Source organism: Gambusia affinis, linkage group LG08 (genome assembly GCF_019740435.1).
Source record: "Gambusia affinis linkage group LG08, SWU_Gaff_1.0, whole genome shotgun sequence".
Lineage (NCBI taxonomy): Eukaryota > Metazoa > Chordata > Actinopteri > Cyprinodontiformes > Poeciliidae > Gambusia > Gambusia affinis.
The window spans coordinates 29,288,688-29,303,225 of NC_057875.1; the positions used below are offsets into that span (position 1 = coordinate 29,288,688).

Genomic DNA, 14,538 nt, shown 5'->3' on the forward strand with positions numbered 1-14,538 from the left:
TCAAAATACTGTTGCTCATTCACATGGACTTGGTTTGATTGAGAGTTTTATATTATTGAAAAGAAAAAAAAGAGACAATACACTTGGTGTTTATTGCTTGAAGGAAAAAAAAAAAAAAAAAGGGAAAATGTTGGTTAGGATGTTTGACTATGAAATTAAATGTTGTTAAATATGCTAATTTATTCATTGATATTGAACTTTATTATAAAACATTTGCTATTTATCAAACTTTAGGTTTAAATGGTTTAAAGGGGTGGAAATTTATCTTGTTAATTTCACAATGTATTTATCTTGTCAATTTCAGATTGTAATTGATGTGTTTCTGTTTGTTTTGAGGTTTTTCACCTAAGTGGTTGGACTACAAAAAATTATGAAAAATAAAGATGGACTAACTAAAATGAAGACTCCTTGAGTGAAATCCAGTCATGTTTCACAATAGAGACCTATCCCTTTCAAGTGGGGATCGCACAGTAAATCAAATCTAGCAGAACTTGACAGTAGGGTCTGCCACAAAATTTTCAAAATTAAACTTCACTATGTTCAACAAAAAGATCCCGGACAAGCCCCCACTTGTGAACTGTGGAGATGTAGCACTTATGTTACACCCTTCAAAGACAAACTGCACAGGGGTCACCAACCTTTTTCAGACTGGGAGCTACTTCACTGGTCCAGAGCAACACAAAGGGCCACTTTTTTGATACACACATAAATATTCTTGGCTCAGCCTTTATAACAATAATACATACAGTATATGTATATATGATTACATGCTGTCTGATCATATTAATGTTAGGGACTACTGACAATAGTTATCAGTAATAATTTACCATGGTAGATATGGTTAATTATTATGTGAACAGAAGGTCTTAGTTCTGAGTTTTAAGTTTGATTCCCTTTTGGAGCTTTTCTGTGTGATTCTAAATTGCCCACAAGTGACTGAGAGTCTGGATTGTTGCAGCACCAGCTGTACAGCTGAACGCACTGTGAGATTTTCCTTTAAATAAAAAAATAGAAAAGTTAGTGTATTTTTTTGTTATCCAACCAGGGCCGTGCAGAGACCTATGGAGGGGCAGGGGCTCAAATTTAAAAAAGGGGCACGTTGAACAAAAAATCTGTAAAACAACATAGCAATAACCCATATTAATCAAGAATCTAATTGGATCCTACTATATTATTGCCATCATCCGGGGAAATGCAAAGCAAATCTAGTCTATATTTTCCCCAACAGATATAAAGTTTCTGTTTCTGCTGCTGATAGTCCTGGAGGGCTGAGCTGATCTGAGATTGTGGCTGTTAAACAGACCAGAGGAGAGAAAGTCTCTGGTTATGAAGTTATGAAATAAGCTAATTTTCCTGTCTAAGGCCCCATATTACCTTGGGCTGGCCCTGCATAACATGGTTATGTTATGCAGCCGCTGCGATGCACATCTCTAGAATCTACCTGGAATCTACCTGGAATCTACCTTGAATCCCCCGGTGGCCCCTGTCAGTCCGCCGATGCTTTGGAGACATTTTGTTTCATTTCATTGAGGCATATTTGGCTTTATGCTGCGGTTCTAAAGTATTTTCTCTGATGTTTATTTTATGAACTCTAAATCCGAATCATCCTTTAACACTTGAGGTTCTGAAATAACTTCTATTTACAGCTGTGAACCTCCAGCCCAGATCCCGTCAGCAGCGACTTCAACCCGCCAGGTAGAAACGTTACGGAGAAGCAGATCGAACAGAGACCGGGTGGTGGTACCGGGTGGTGGTACCGCCTCAGACTGCCTGTAGCGAACCGAACTGGGCTTTTAGCAGAATGATGAATTTAAAGTCATAATTTTTCTCTACAGCTGAAGCATTTCTGTGTTTAGGGGTGAGGCGGGTTTTGTCCCGCTATTGCAAAGACGATTATAAAAATATAGATAGAAACAGTTTTTCTAACGTCAACATCAGACCTATGATTTTATTCACAAAACAAGGTAAAATAAAAAATAAATAAAAAGAATAAAATAAATAGCCTATATATGTTGTTTTTCTTGCCCATAATTTGATAGTTAGAGGGCACAGATCCGGCCGCTCCTCCTCACCATGGACCCGAAGTCTGAACAACATGGAGGCTCTGAGAGTCATTAAACTGAGGGCAGCCAGACAAGTTTATTTTTTCTAAATTATAATATTTAGCTAAATATTATTCCTAAGGGGCACAAACAGGCCTTCTGACATACAGATTAAAAATAAAAAAGTAAAAATATATATATATATATTTTTTAAAACTCAAACTCAAAAAGGGCAGTAGGGGCATCAAGGATAAAAAGGGCAGGGGCTCAAGCCCCCTTCGCCTCCACCTCTGCACGTGCCTGTATCCAACCTTCTTTACTATTAACAAAATTGTGGAGAGAACAAAAAGTTCTCTCCACAAATTTGTGTGTGGAGATAAAAGTGTTTTTGTGCCAAAACATCTCGTATGTAGCGCACATCAGTGTGAGTCTGTGGGGGTCGAAAGGCAGCCAAAGCCGAAATCTTATTGGTCAGTTTGCTTTTTCTGTCAGCTTTACAGTGTGCGGTTCTGGCAGGTCACCAGTTTATTAGCTTTTTTTGTGGTTTCGCGAACTTAAAAGCTGACGGGTCACCTGTCGGCTGACAACAGCAGATGTCGAAAAAATGTCTGATAGATCATAAGATACAAAACTATCACTGCATCTGACCTGCAAGAGCACAACCACCTCTCCAACGCGCATCATGTGCGCATTGCACAAAAGCTGCACAAACCTAAACCACTAAACAGAGCACCTTTTTTTAAATTTTTTTTACACAAACTAAATCATAAAGACCTGGAAGCGAAGCCTACCCGGTAGATCCACGGAAAGAGGAGGACGTTGATTCCCAGGTTCAGGTGGTGTCAGATGTGCAAAGGAGGAGGTGATGCTTAATTGGGGAATGTTTCGACTACATTACAGTAAATTGTTTAATCCAGTCTTAGCGAGATGCTCAGGAAGAGCGACAGATGTCATCTATCAGCTCTCCAGTTCGGGAAACGTCAAAGAAGCTCATAAACAGGCGACCTGCCAGAACCGCACACGGTAAAAATCTCCACCGGCATCCAAACTGCTCTTAGGACTACCGGAGGTTCAAACTCTGCTCATTCATTTTTAGTTTACAGAAGAAACGCCAAGCCGCCAAATAAACAAAAGCAAACTGACCAATAAGATTTAAGCTTTGGCGTGCAAACCCCCACAGACTCAGACTTGCGCTATGTACAAGATGTTTTGACACAGAGGATTTTTTTTTTCTCTACAATTTTGTTAATTGCAAAGAGGGTTCGATAATAAAAATTTCAGAAATTATTCTTTTCTTTTTTTACTTCAAGGAAAATCTTTAGGTAGGCAGAGTGTGTGCAGCCAAACAGCTGCAGGCGATGCCCTTCGAAAAAATCTTGCAGGCGACTGCGCAGTTCTGAACTTTAACTATAGAAAAGATTTTTAGGCATAAAGCAATTTAGTTTAAACATATTTTATAATTTACTTTTAAAAAATCTAAGTATAAACAAATGTTATTAATTCAATATAAAAAGATTAAATGTAATAATTTCTTTGGCAGTGCTCCCTGATGACAATGGCTATTTTTAGAACTTGCTCAGTGGGCGACTGACAAAGTCCCCTCGGGCGACCGGGGCCCCCGTGTTGGTGACCCCTGCCCTAGACTAACAGGGTGTAATATAAATAAAGAAAACAAGTGCAACTGAGTAAGCACATCTAAGCAATCACTTGCAAAGTTGCATTGTGTTTGTGAATAAGGAGACTTGTCAAAAGTGCATCTCACAGCAATGACATTGACAAAATCATTCTCTCCTAGTGTGTCCAAGATGGTGTTAATGGTGTGTTTGGCTATGGTCATCTTTAATCCCTTCATGCTGCCACTGATATCCACCATGATGATAATATCCTTGGGAGATGTAGCTGCCTGGATATACCTGTGAAACAATGGACCAAAAGACACATTTATATCAATATCAGGAATCTAGAGTTAATTATTTAAGTAAAAACGTATTCTCATATTTTTCTTCATAACACATTTTTATAGATGTAGCAGTGTCTGGGGACTCAGGTGAAAACTCGCTTTGTGACAAAATGTTCAGGGACATACAGTTCTCTGGTTTTATTTAGAGCGAATGAACAGTCACATATGGTGCCATGTCGGCTGCAGTGACCTGGCTGAGGAAACAGCTTAACGTCTTTTCGAGAGGATCACAGGTCCAGGTCGCTGTTCAGGCTATTCACATTCAGGGGAACCAGGTCTCTGTCTGACCAGAACTCTACAGAGCAGAGTTATTCCTGCTTGTTAAAAAACAATGAGCTAAAAAAATATGCACCATGCAACACAGTACTCTGGTGTAAAACAATGAAAGATTAATAAATTCCCATGACTTTATTATTCTGCATGTGCAGTTTATTTATCTCACAAATAAGCAGAAAAAGACCATATCAAGCAAAAAAGAAGTCGAAAGAGTATACCTAACAGAGTGTCAGTGAATTAGAGAATCTATTAGACCACATCAATCTGTTGCCTAAGAATCATTCAATAGCCAAAATTCATTCTCCACATTTACTCCAGAGACACCAGGGAACAAAACATAATAAAAAAATCAAAAAAATGTGAAAATACACATCTAATATTGACGTCAGTGTACTCTGAGAACTGGATAGAACTCACCAGTTTCTGTTTCTACTGTCAAAGGCTACCACACCGTTGTTGTCAGGAGTCCATTTAATACCTGGCAGAGATAGGTTACAGTCATGAAGGTTGTCACAATAAAAAAGTAATAATTTGATACCAATACTAAGAAAATTACTTGAGACTCATATCACTCAAACCTTCTGCAACATGAGGTTAAAATATGAGCACCTACAAGGTGAAAATATTTCAACTTCCTTAATTAGGGTAAAACCAATAAGTAAGGCACAGTTTCGTCTTAATTAATATATTTTCTAATTAAGAAAATATGACATAAATGTGTCATTTATTTTCTTTTTCTTTGTAAAATAGGAAACAAGATAACAGTATAAATAAGTGCTAGCTCCTAATTGTCTTATTAATGTGCACTTCCATTTTCCTTTCAAGTTGATGTTGATACAAACAGATATTACTACAGAGGGAAGCAATGAATTATTCTATATGACATAACCACTTTTCAAAGCAAACATGTATCTGCTTTACATATGCTTTTTGAAGAGCAAACATGTATCTGGTCGATGCATTCAGCTGCTGGCCTGTACAGTTTCTGTGTTTCTAGAAATTTTGGTAAACATTTTCCTAATTTTTTTGCTCAATTTGCCAAGCTCACTCCAATGCTGTTACAAGTAAAGTTTAAATTAAAGAATAATAGAGGGTGCCACACTGGTTTCTTTTGTTGCATCACTATTTAGTAGCTCATAAAAATTTTTCTGGGTTAATTCATTCCAGAATGGAGTGGAGGTTTGAATGATAAATACAGAATTGTATAATTAGAATGAAGAGTTGTGCATTTGAAAGTTTGCACCTGGGATTTGAATCGCAATTAAATAACTCAAATATGACTGGGCTGGCTGTGACCATGAAACTAATACTTACACTAATAACATTAACATGTCATCAGGGAGATTTACTACTTCTCTGTTGCAGATACAGGAGCTTTACTGACATTTTTAAGTTGTTCTTAATCATCAGTGTTGAAGTGTTTGCTTGTAGCATTCCCTCATCTCATATGTGGCATCCTTCAGAATTTAGTTTGTTTCCTGTTCATGTGAAAGTACCTCTAACAATGCTTTTGTGGACATTGTCATCTAAAAAAGCTTCCTCTATGTTTTGGCATCTTCCTAACATCCACCTACCTTAGGGAATAACACATCACAAGATAAAAATTAAAACATAGAAGCAATCAAAAATACCTCTACATATTCTCATTGCTCTTTTTTTGACTGATTAAGTATAAAATACTTAATAGTTCCTAGAAGTCCTAATTCTACTGTGTTTTTTCCACATTATTATAGTTTTATTCTATGTACTGTTTTATGGTTGTCATGGTTGTTATGGAGCACTTTGGTCAAATGATGATGTTTTAAAAAGTGCTAAAGAGATACATTTGTAAAACTTTTAAACATATGTTTCAGAAAGAGCTTTTTTGAACCTGGTGTGATAATCCCACATTTGAAACAGGCACAAACAAACATAAAAGAAACTTATTGAAATATATTTGCAGTTTGTTGTACTTAGAACCAGGAACATAAGAAAGGTTAAGATAAACTTACCAGGGTAGATTCTAAAAAAGCCATAAGAACTGCCAAAGTACTGCCAGGTAAGTGTGGGATCTCTCAGAAAGTTGTTGACGTAGACATCATTCAAAGCCTCGGAGTTGTAGATGGCATTAAGCAGTTTGGGATCTGCTTGGGAAAATGATAAAATTGTGAGAAAGATTTGGACAATTTCACTTCCACAAGCAGTTGTGTGATGTGATCCTCCTAACAACCTTTGTTGTAGACATTGGTGGGAACTTGGATGTTGCTCTGCTGAGTATTCACAGGCAGGTTGTTAAAATGTTCGTTTTCTTCAAGCGGAAACTCTCCGCCCAGCTCTACATAGTTCCCATCTTCGTCCATCGTGTTGATTAGCATGGAGTTGTAATAATCAAACTGAGAGACACAGTAAAAAGGAATTAAACTCTTCTTTACCAATCATTGCAAATTAAAAACAATGTGAAGGGTTTTCCAGAAGAAGTAGATGTAGCTCATCTTTTGGTTTAAATGACAAAGAATAGTCATATCACCAAAGACACAGTTGTAGATAGAATGCCATAAACCTATAAGCAACCAGTTTATAGGTTTATGGCACTATTGTTTATAAACCTATAAACAACCAGTTTATCGATTTATGGGCCAATTACTTCTTCACATTGGGCCAAATTAGTGTAGCATTACATTGAAAGTCAGATGGGTAACTTTAGAAAAGATGAATATCTGCCCAAAAAACACAAAGGGCATTGTGGATCTTTAGTTCTTCTATATTCACGGCATGAATGTCTTTAAACATTTTGTATTTTTCTTTGCTATTTTCTTTTTTGTAGCAACCAGCAGAAATCAGTTATGTTAGTGGATTCACAAAGGATTTTTGTTAGGACTTCGTGCATTAGTGTTGACCCATTTTCCTCACAGCGATCTAAAGTTGATGTAATCTAATGTCAGGTGTCAGCTGAAGTCGTAAAGCTCCTGTGTGTTGCAGCCCCAGCTCCAAACCAACCTGCTGTTACCTCCAGTTCACTTACAGTCAGCATTATCCATTATCTAACAGTGGAGGCCAATTATACCTCTGACTAACAAATTAGATAGACACACACTCATACATGCCCTTATTCATCCACACACGCACACGCACACATACGTGTCACTATTACCATTTAAATGGCACCACATTTTAAAGGAAAATGTTTTTGTGGGTTGAGAAGTAAACAGGTTTTTGTTTACATGAAAAATTTGCCAAGTTGATTCTGTCAATGAAAAACAGCTTTTGGGTGAGCAGCCTCTCCTCTCCTGTCACCTTATCGTGGTGGAGGGGCTTCAGTGTCCCAATGATCCTAGGAACTATGCTGGTAGGGTCACCCAAGGCAGACAAGTCCTAGGTGAGGAACCAGACCAAGCGAAACCCGATGACCCCTTATGATGAGCAATAGCAATAGATCTAGAGCCAGCCTCCAGGCCTGGCTCAAGAGTGGGTCACCGGGGCCCCACTCTTGAGCCAGGCCTGGAGGTGGGGCACCATAGCAAACACCTGGTGGCCGGGCTGTTATCTGGGTGAAGAGAGGTGCAGAGCTGTCCACTGACCACTACTTGGTGGTGAGTTGGCTCCGGTAGTGGGGGAAGATGCTCGGTCAGGCCTGGCAGACCTGGAAGGTCTGCCGGGTACCTCTGGCAGAATCTCCTGTGAGACAGAGCTTTAACTCCCATCTCCGGCAGAACATTGAACACATTCCAGGGCAGGAGGGGGACATTGAGTCTGAATGGATCATGTTCCGTGTCTCCATTTTCAAGGCAGCCTGTCTGAGCTGTAGTTGCAAGGTTGTCGGTGCCTGTTGCGGTGACAACCCTCAAACCCGTTGGTAGACACTTTCGGTAAGGGATGCTGTCAAGCTGAAGAAGGAGTCCTATAGGGCCTTTTTGGCCTGTGGGACTCCGGAAGCAGCTGATGGATACCGGTGGTCAAAGCGACATACGGCTTGGGTGGTTGCTGAGGCAAAAACTCGGGTGTGGGAGTTGGAGAGGCCATGGAGAAAGACTTTCGCACATCTCTGAGGTGATTCTGTTCCATCATCTGGCGTCTCAGGAGGGGAAGCAGTACAGCACAACACTGTTTATGATGGGGTAGGTGTGCTGTGACCTTGACTTGGGACATTGTGGGCCGGTGGGTAGAATACTTCAAAAAACTCCCCAATCCCACCAACATGCCTTCCATTGAGAAAGCAGGGCCTGGGGACTCTGGGTTGGGCTCTCTAATTTCTGGGGACGAGGTTGAGGTAGTTAAAAAGCTCCTGGGTGGCAGAGCCTCGGAGGATGGATGGATGTTGTGGGCAGTGTCATGTGGAGCAGTATCTCCCTTGCTTGAAAAACAAGGTTTTTAGATAGAGAGATGTGTGTGATAAGGAAGAGGAGGATCCACTGACCTGCAGTGAACTGTTGTATTCATGGTACAGGTCAGCATCTTCTGCAGACTCTGCTAACCTCTAGCAAGAAATAGACCAGACAAAATAATATTAAATTAAAACTAGACATTGGATGAACAATGTCTAGAACCTCTGTGTACAGGGAATAGCACAAAAGAATTGGTTTTGCACCAATGCTGGTTTCTATGTAGTTTGTTGTGGTCTCACCAGGAGAACCCTGTTTCATGTCTAACACTCCAGTCATCTGGAACTGTTTCCAAGGTACAAACCACCTTCAGTGTCTAACTCCTAACAATTACTTTGATTTGTTCATACAGCTGAAGTTATTTGAATCAGCATGATGACAATCAGTGAGATCCATAACCATTTCTAAACCTTTAAATAGCCTGACAAAATCTGCTCACAACAATGACCACAACCAAGATCGTGTTGTAACATAAAGCCTGTCTGCATTACCTCTTGTGTTTACCTTGGTCTATCAGACCAAAAATACTTCTGTTTCACAGATGATGGTTTTAAACTCCATGAATTCTTTTCCTTAGACATAAGGCTAACAAGCACAGAGCAAGCATTTTATAGCTAGGTTTCAGACACGCGACCTGAATGACACTCGAAATTCAGATGGAGGTCCAGAAGTGGATTTCAAAACAAAGCAAAATTGATCACAAGAAGCTAATGCCCTAAATAAGCCTGAAAAGACAAGGCATCTCAAAAAAATACCTTATAATGAGGATATGATCCGTATTAAAAGTTTTTTAAAAGACTTAAAATTCTTTTAAAGGACTTATTATGAAGTTTTTAAAAGAATTTGTAAATTAAAAAATCTCTTTTTTACTTTAAGAGAAGTAAAAAAGACTTCTCTTATAATCTTGAGGATTTATCCAGTATTGAGTCACAGCTCCTGGTGACTATATGGCTGGATGTGTTTTATTTATTGTATTTTTCGGACTATAAGCTGCTACTTTTTCCCGACGCTTTGAAACATGCATCTTACCACCTGGTGCGGCTTTTCTGTGGATTTTTCTTCAACCGCCACGGGGCTCTTTAGCAGGAAGTGAATCATTGGAAGTCAAAATTGGAAATCAAAGAAGAAAGTGCTAATTTTCATTTAGAACAAGCACATGCTACCAGCAGGCACGACTGAAAAATGCTTTCAAACTTATAGCCTCTCATCATGTAAGCAACACGCAGAAGTTCATATAATGTCACTTTTAAGTTGAAGGTTGTCTACCTGGTAGTACACACAGATAGCCGCTGCTATCGATCTGTTCTTACACTGCATGTAAACTCAGCATGAACGAATCCATGGTTCGGTGTGGATGCAGGGCTGCGTCCTTAATAGCAGATTTATTAAGGAGGGCAGGAAGTAAATGCCCTCCTTAATGTGAAAAACCTGGAGCCGCAGAGATACCAGCGCCTCATAGCCCAGTGCGGCTTATATATGTACGTATCCAGTTTTCTTAAAAAACTTTATAGTAAAATGCATTTTATAGTCCGGAAAATACAGTAATTTATTTAACTTTTTAAAAAAAAATTTTATCATGAAAGTCACACTGAATAAACATATTTTCTGAACGGGACTAGGCACTGAACTAGCTGCTAACAACATTAGCACTCTGAGGACATAGTGCTAATGTTGGCGTAAAAATTCATATGAATGCTTATCTTTCTAAGTAACTGTCCAATAAATTATCTGAAAATACAATTTAAATGAGGTGATTGTTACTGTTAGAAAGTTGGCGCTGCAAACTCTGGCATTGTTAGTTTTCACACCGCCTGTTTTTAGCTGTAGATTGTTGATCCATTTTTCTCTGTTTTCGGTAAGTTATTTTTAAATTAACTCCCTTGTGACCAACTACCTTCGAAACACAAAAATAAAGGTTATCTTTGTCGCTATTAAAACGTTGGAATAACAGTACAGGACACAAACTTTAGACAGTTTGATGCTGGATCAACAGAAATAAATGGGCTGCATTTACTTCCTGCCTTCCATCTGCATTGGGTGACCTCGGTGCTACGTCATCTGAAACCCAGCAATTGCATGAAACTCTGGAGAGTTTGACTTCTTCTGTCAATTTAATGCAGAAACTGCAATTAATCTGTGATTAATGCAGCCCTGGCCTTCCCACAGAGAATGGAGCTCTGCTGCCACTGTTACAAAAAATGAGCTGTACAGACACAGACCAGAAAGCAAGCTCATGTGAAACCAATTTTAAATTCATTGCATTTGCTACTTGAACAATTCAGAATTGATTTTAATGTTGTTTAAAGATGTTTTAAAAAGACTAAGGTTCTCAGTCTGCTCTATTTATTGGATGTGATTTTGATTGGCAGCCTTCCCATATGCCTCTGAATTTAAAATACCCAACATAAGAATGAAAACCTACATTGAGGACTGATACGCTTAATACAAACACAGAACTTTGAAACAGCCTTATATAAAACCCAGCAACTGGGTTTTGGAAGCAAACTCAAGACTTTTCTTTGATCCAACATTCAGCTACATTTTAGTACTTTGTTCTGCCATTAACAACAAGAACTAGGTCTTTCAAGCACTGTGCTTAAACATGCTCTATTATAACCTAGGAGGGGTTTTTGTTTTACCTTTACAGACTTCATCTTACTTCCCAACATTCGTTCAATTTCCTCAGAGTAGTCCCTCAGTAAATCATCTCCATTCAGCTCCGTAATCTTGATAATGGATTCTACATCCTTTAGTTTCTGAAAAGAAAAGCAGATCTAATTTCAGTTTGAGCAGAAACAACAGCAGATAAGTTCAAAATATGCTAAGTTATATTTGGTGTCAAATTATCCACCTGTACCATAACCTCGCTACCTGGACTATTTGTAAAAGACCCAGCAAGCAATCCCAAATATCTCTGGTTCAATCCGTAGGAAGATATGCTCAGTGATTAAAATAGTAATAATGGTTTGATGAAAGAACTTCAAGTGGATTAGGATGTTGTATATAAAAAGAAATGCAGTTTCTTCATTTACTCTTGACTAAGTTAACTGCTAATTAGCCTTTGAAGCACAGAAGGTAAATAAATTAGAAGTGTGAACTTCTTCTGGCTCCATTTATTCAGAAATATTAGGCTTGTGATTTTTGTGCCTTTCTCAATTCTGTAGCTTCTAAAACCCACAAACCAGTGATTTGATTGAACATCATTTTGTGAGTTTTACGCCACACCACTTCTGCTCTGCACAGATTTATGCTATGGAAAATAAATGATTTGTCCAGGGACTCTCACTGCCTTCTAACATTAAAATAACACCACTTACTAAATCCACTTAACTTCTAGCAGAAATCAGAGTTATTTAAGGATATGTAGAGCTAAAATGACCAATACTTTACACCTGTGTGAAAACTATCTAACCACTCTTGCTTTCAATTTACATTTTTTTTAAATGCGTCAACACTGAACACTTAGAAGAGTAGTGTTCTTCTAAGACTGCAATGTTTACATTAAGTAAACATTTAATTTATCATAAACACATAAACAAAAGTTCATGTAACATTTCAAATGAATAACCATATTTACTAATACAAAACAGTGTAAACAGTGGCATGAAGAAAATGCTGAACATTCATGCTAGGATTCACATAAACATTAGCTCATACGTTGCACAGGTCTACTTCTTTTAAGTCTATTTCTTTAAATGCAAAATCAATTTACTCAAGTAAATTCTTATTATCAAGTAAAATTTAAAAGTACAGTGCAGTAAAACTAGTCCTTTAAAGTACACTATGTCTCCAAAACGTTCGTCAAGTAAATGTAACAAGAACTATCCACCTCTGAACAACAAAGCTAGTTGCCTAAGCTTGTTAACAAGCTTAAGGTGACATATTGCTTTGGATTGACAAATACAGCTTCACATTACTTATATTACTTGTCCCCACTTACCTTAACTTCTTACTGTCACACTTAAATTTAGCCATAGGGACCAACATTTTTTCTATTCTATTCTATTCTATTCTATTCTATTCTATTCTATTCTATTCTATTCTATTCTATTCTATTCTAACTGATTGGAGGGGACTATTTTAAACCTGAAATATAAACAGGTTTTGTCTAAAATCAGACCAGGTCCTGCATCACAATGATTCCTACATGTGTGTTTGTGTGTGTAAAAATCTAATAACACCCAGCCTTACAACATGTGAAACGTTACTCACATTTAAACCTGTTTAATGTTCACTTTCTTTTTAAATTTTTTTTTTAAATGTATTTAAAAATGCATTTTGTTATTTTTCTGCCACAGAATTTTATCTATATACACTTGTTGGGTGTTCAGCTGATTCCCTCAAGCTAATTCTTAACTCTGCCCTGCGACTGACTGGCGACCTGTCCAGGGTGTACCCCGCCTCTCAGCCGAAATGTTCACTGGAGATAGGTACCAGCACCCGTCCGGACCCCAGTAGGAACAAGGGTGTACAGAAAATGGATGGCTGGATGGACGGATGGATGAATGATTCTTAACTCCTGTATTGGATTATTCAAAAGGGGATTGTATGCTTGTCTAAGTGTGAGCAAATTAAGCAAATTTAGTGAAAAATCAAATCATATCCGTCTGTGAAATTTGTGCATCCATTAAAGCGTTTTTGTTTTACCTTCTGAAGTAGCAGCGAGCCAGAGAATTTGGTTGAAAGGTCTCGGAGCTGAACAGAGAACACCGATGCCCACTGCTGCACCCTGGACAAAAGGCAGACATGCAGTCAGAAGGATTGCTATGCAACAGAATCTGAACCATGTCTACTACATCACTGTGATTTATGACCCTCTTATTAGGCCCGAGCAGCAAAGAGCTGCGAAGGCCTATTGTAATTTATGATTCTGCTTTATCTGGAGCCAATTACAACTTTATAGAGTTTCCTTTTTTATTGGCCTTTACACTATGGCTTTGAAACTAAATGGAAAGCAATCTCTGTAGTTACGCTGCTATGGGTTTCTGCTGATGGAAGGCAAACTGACTACTTTTTCACTCTACTACTTTCTACTTTCCTATTTGCATTATCTGCTGTTATCTCAACAGCTGACTGCATGTTTTCTCTGAGTTTTTTCTTCTCGTAGAGTCTACATTTGGTCTGGCTGTTTGGCTGTGATACCTTCCAGGAAGCAGTCATCAACTGATAATGGTGCCAACAACTTTATATTTTCTCTCTTCTTCTATTAACTTTTTACTTTTCACTATCATAAAAGTACTCCCACATCAGGTCTTCTGTTTCTTCTTGTGCATCCTGCTCTGTCTTCTCAAACCTCCAGTCAGTCATGGCAGCTGGTCACTTGTACTGGGCTCGGTTCTGGTTCTGCTGGAGTTTTCTTCCTGCTGTTGCTACATACGGTACATGCTCAGTATGAAGGATTGCTGCAAAGTCAACAACACAACGCAAGCAATTGTCTGCTGTTGCTACATGTTCAACACTCAATGCAGTCTCCTGGGTTTCCTTTAATAGAAAACTTTTTAAACTAATTTGAAAAATAAACTGATTGCAAGATACAAAAGTTATTGAATAGACTTATGAGTAGTTTTCACAACGTATTAGGTACTTGGGAAACTATTGGACTTTTTTAGTAAAGTCATCAAATACTTCTGCTACTGCACGTCTGCAAATCAGTTATGTCTAATGGACAGAATTTAGTAAATTCACATTGTTTCAAATTTAGTGACGAGTCTTTGAGGTTGAATTGCCTTTGTGCTATTACCTTACTCTGGACCTCCTTCCACAGATTCAGAGTCAGCAGTATTAATCTAGACAGAAGAAACTGCCAAGAAACTTTTAAAATTTCAAAGTTTAAAAGTCTGATCATCATGTCCAAGAGAAGTTAATACATTTGGTGGAAAACTCTTTACTGTATGGTGCTCCA

At 38.3% G+C, this 14,538-nt stretch overlaps 1 protein-coding gene across 1 annotated transcript in view; it reads right to left on the reverse strand.

The window, feature by feature from the left end:
• The window catches only part of LOC122836049 (voltage-dependent calcium channel subunit alpha-2/delta-4-like), a 67,827-nt gene that overhangs the window by 52,762 nt on the left and 527 nt on the right, over nucleotides 1-14,538 (reverse strand). The window contains exons 2-8 of the mRNA XM_044125694.1: nucleotides 13,284-13,365; nucleotides 11,276-11,392; nucleotides 8,672-8,731; nucleotides 6,488-6,650; nucleotides 6,270-6,401; nucleotides 4,696-4,756; nucleotides 3,805-3,955 (exon numbers count right to left, since the gene is read on the reverse strand). Coding sequence (XP_043981629.1) covers nucleotides 3,805-3,955; nucleotides 4,696-4,756; nucleotides 6,270-6,401; nucleotides 6,488-6,650; nucleotides 8,672-8,731; nucleotides 11,276-11,392; nucleotides 13,284-13,365 — 766 coding nt within the window. The remainder of the gene's footprint in view (nucleotides 1-3,804; nucleotides 3,956-4,695; nucleotides 4,757-6,269; nucleotides 6,402-6,487; nucleotides 6,651-8,671; nucleotides 8,732-11,275; nucleotides 11,393-13,283; nucleotides 13,366-14,538) is intronic.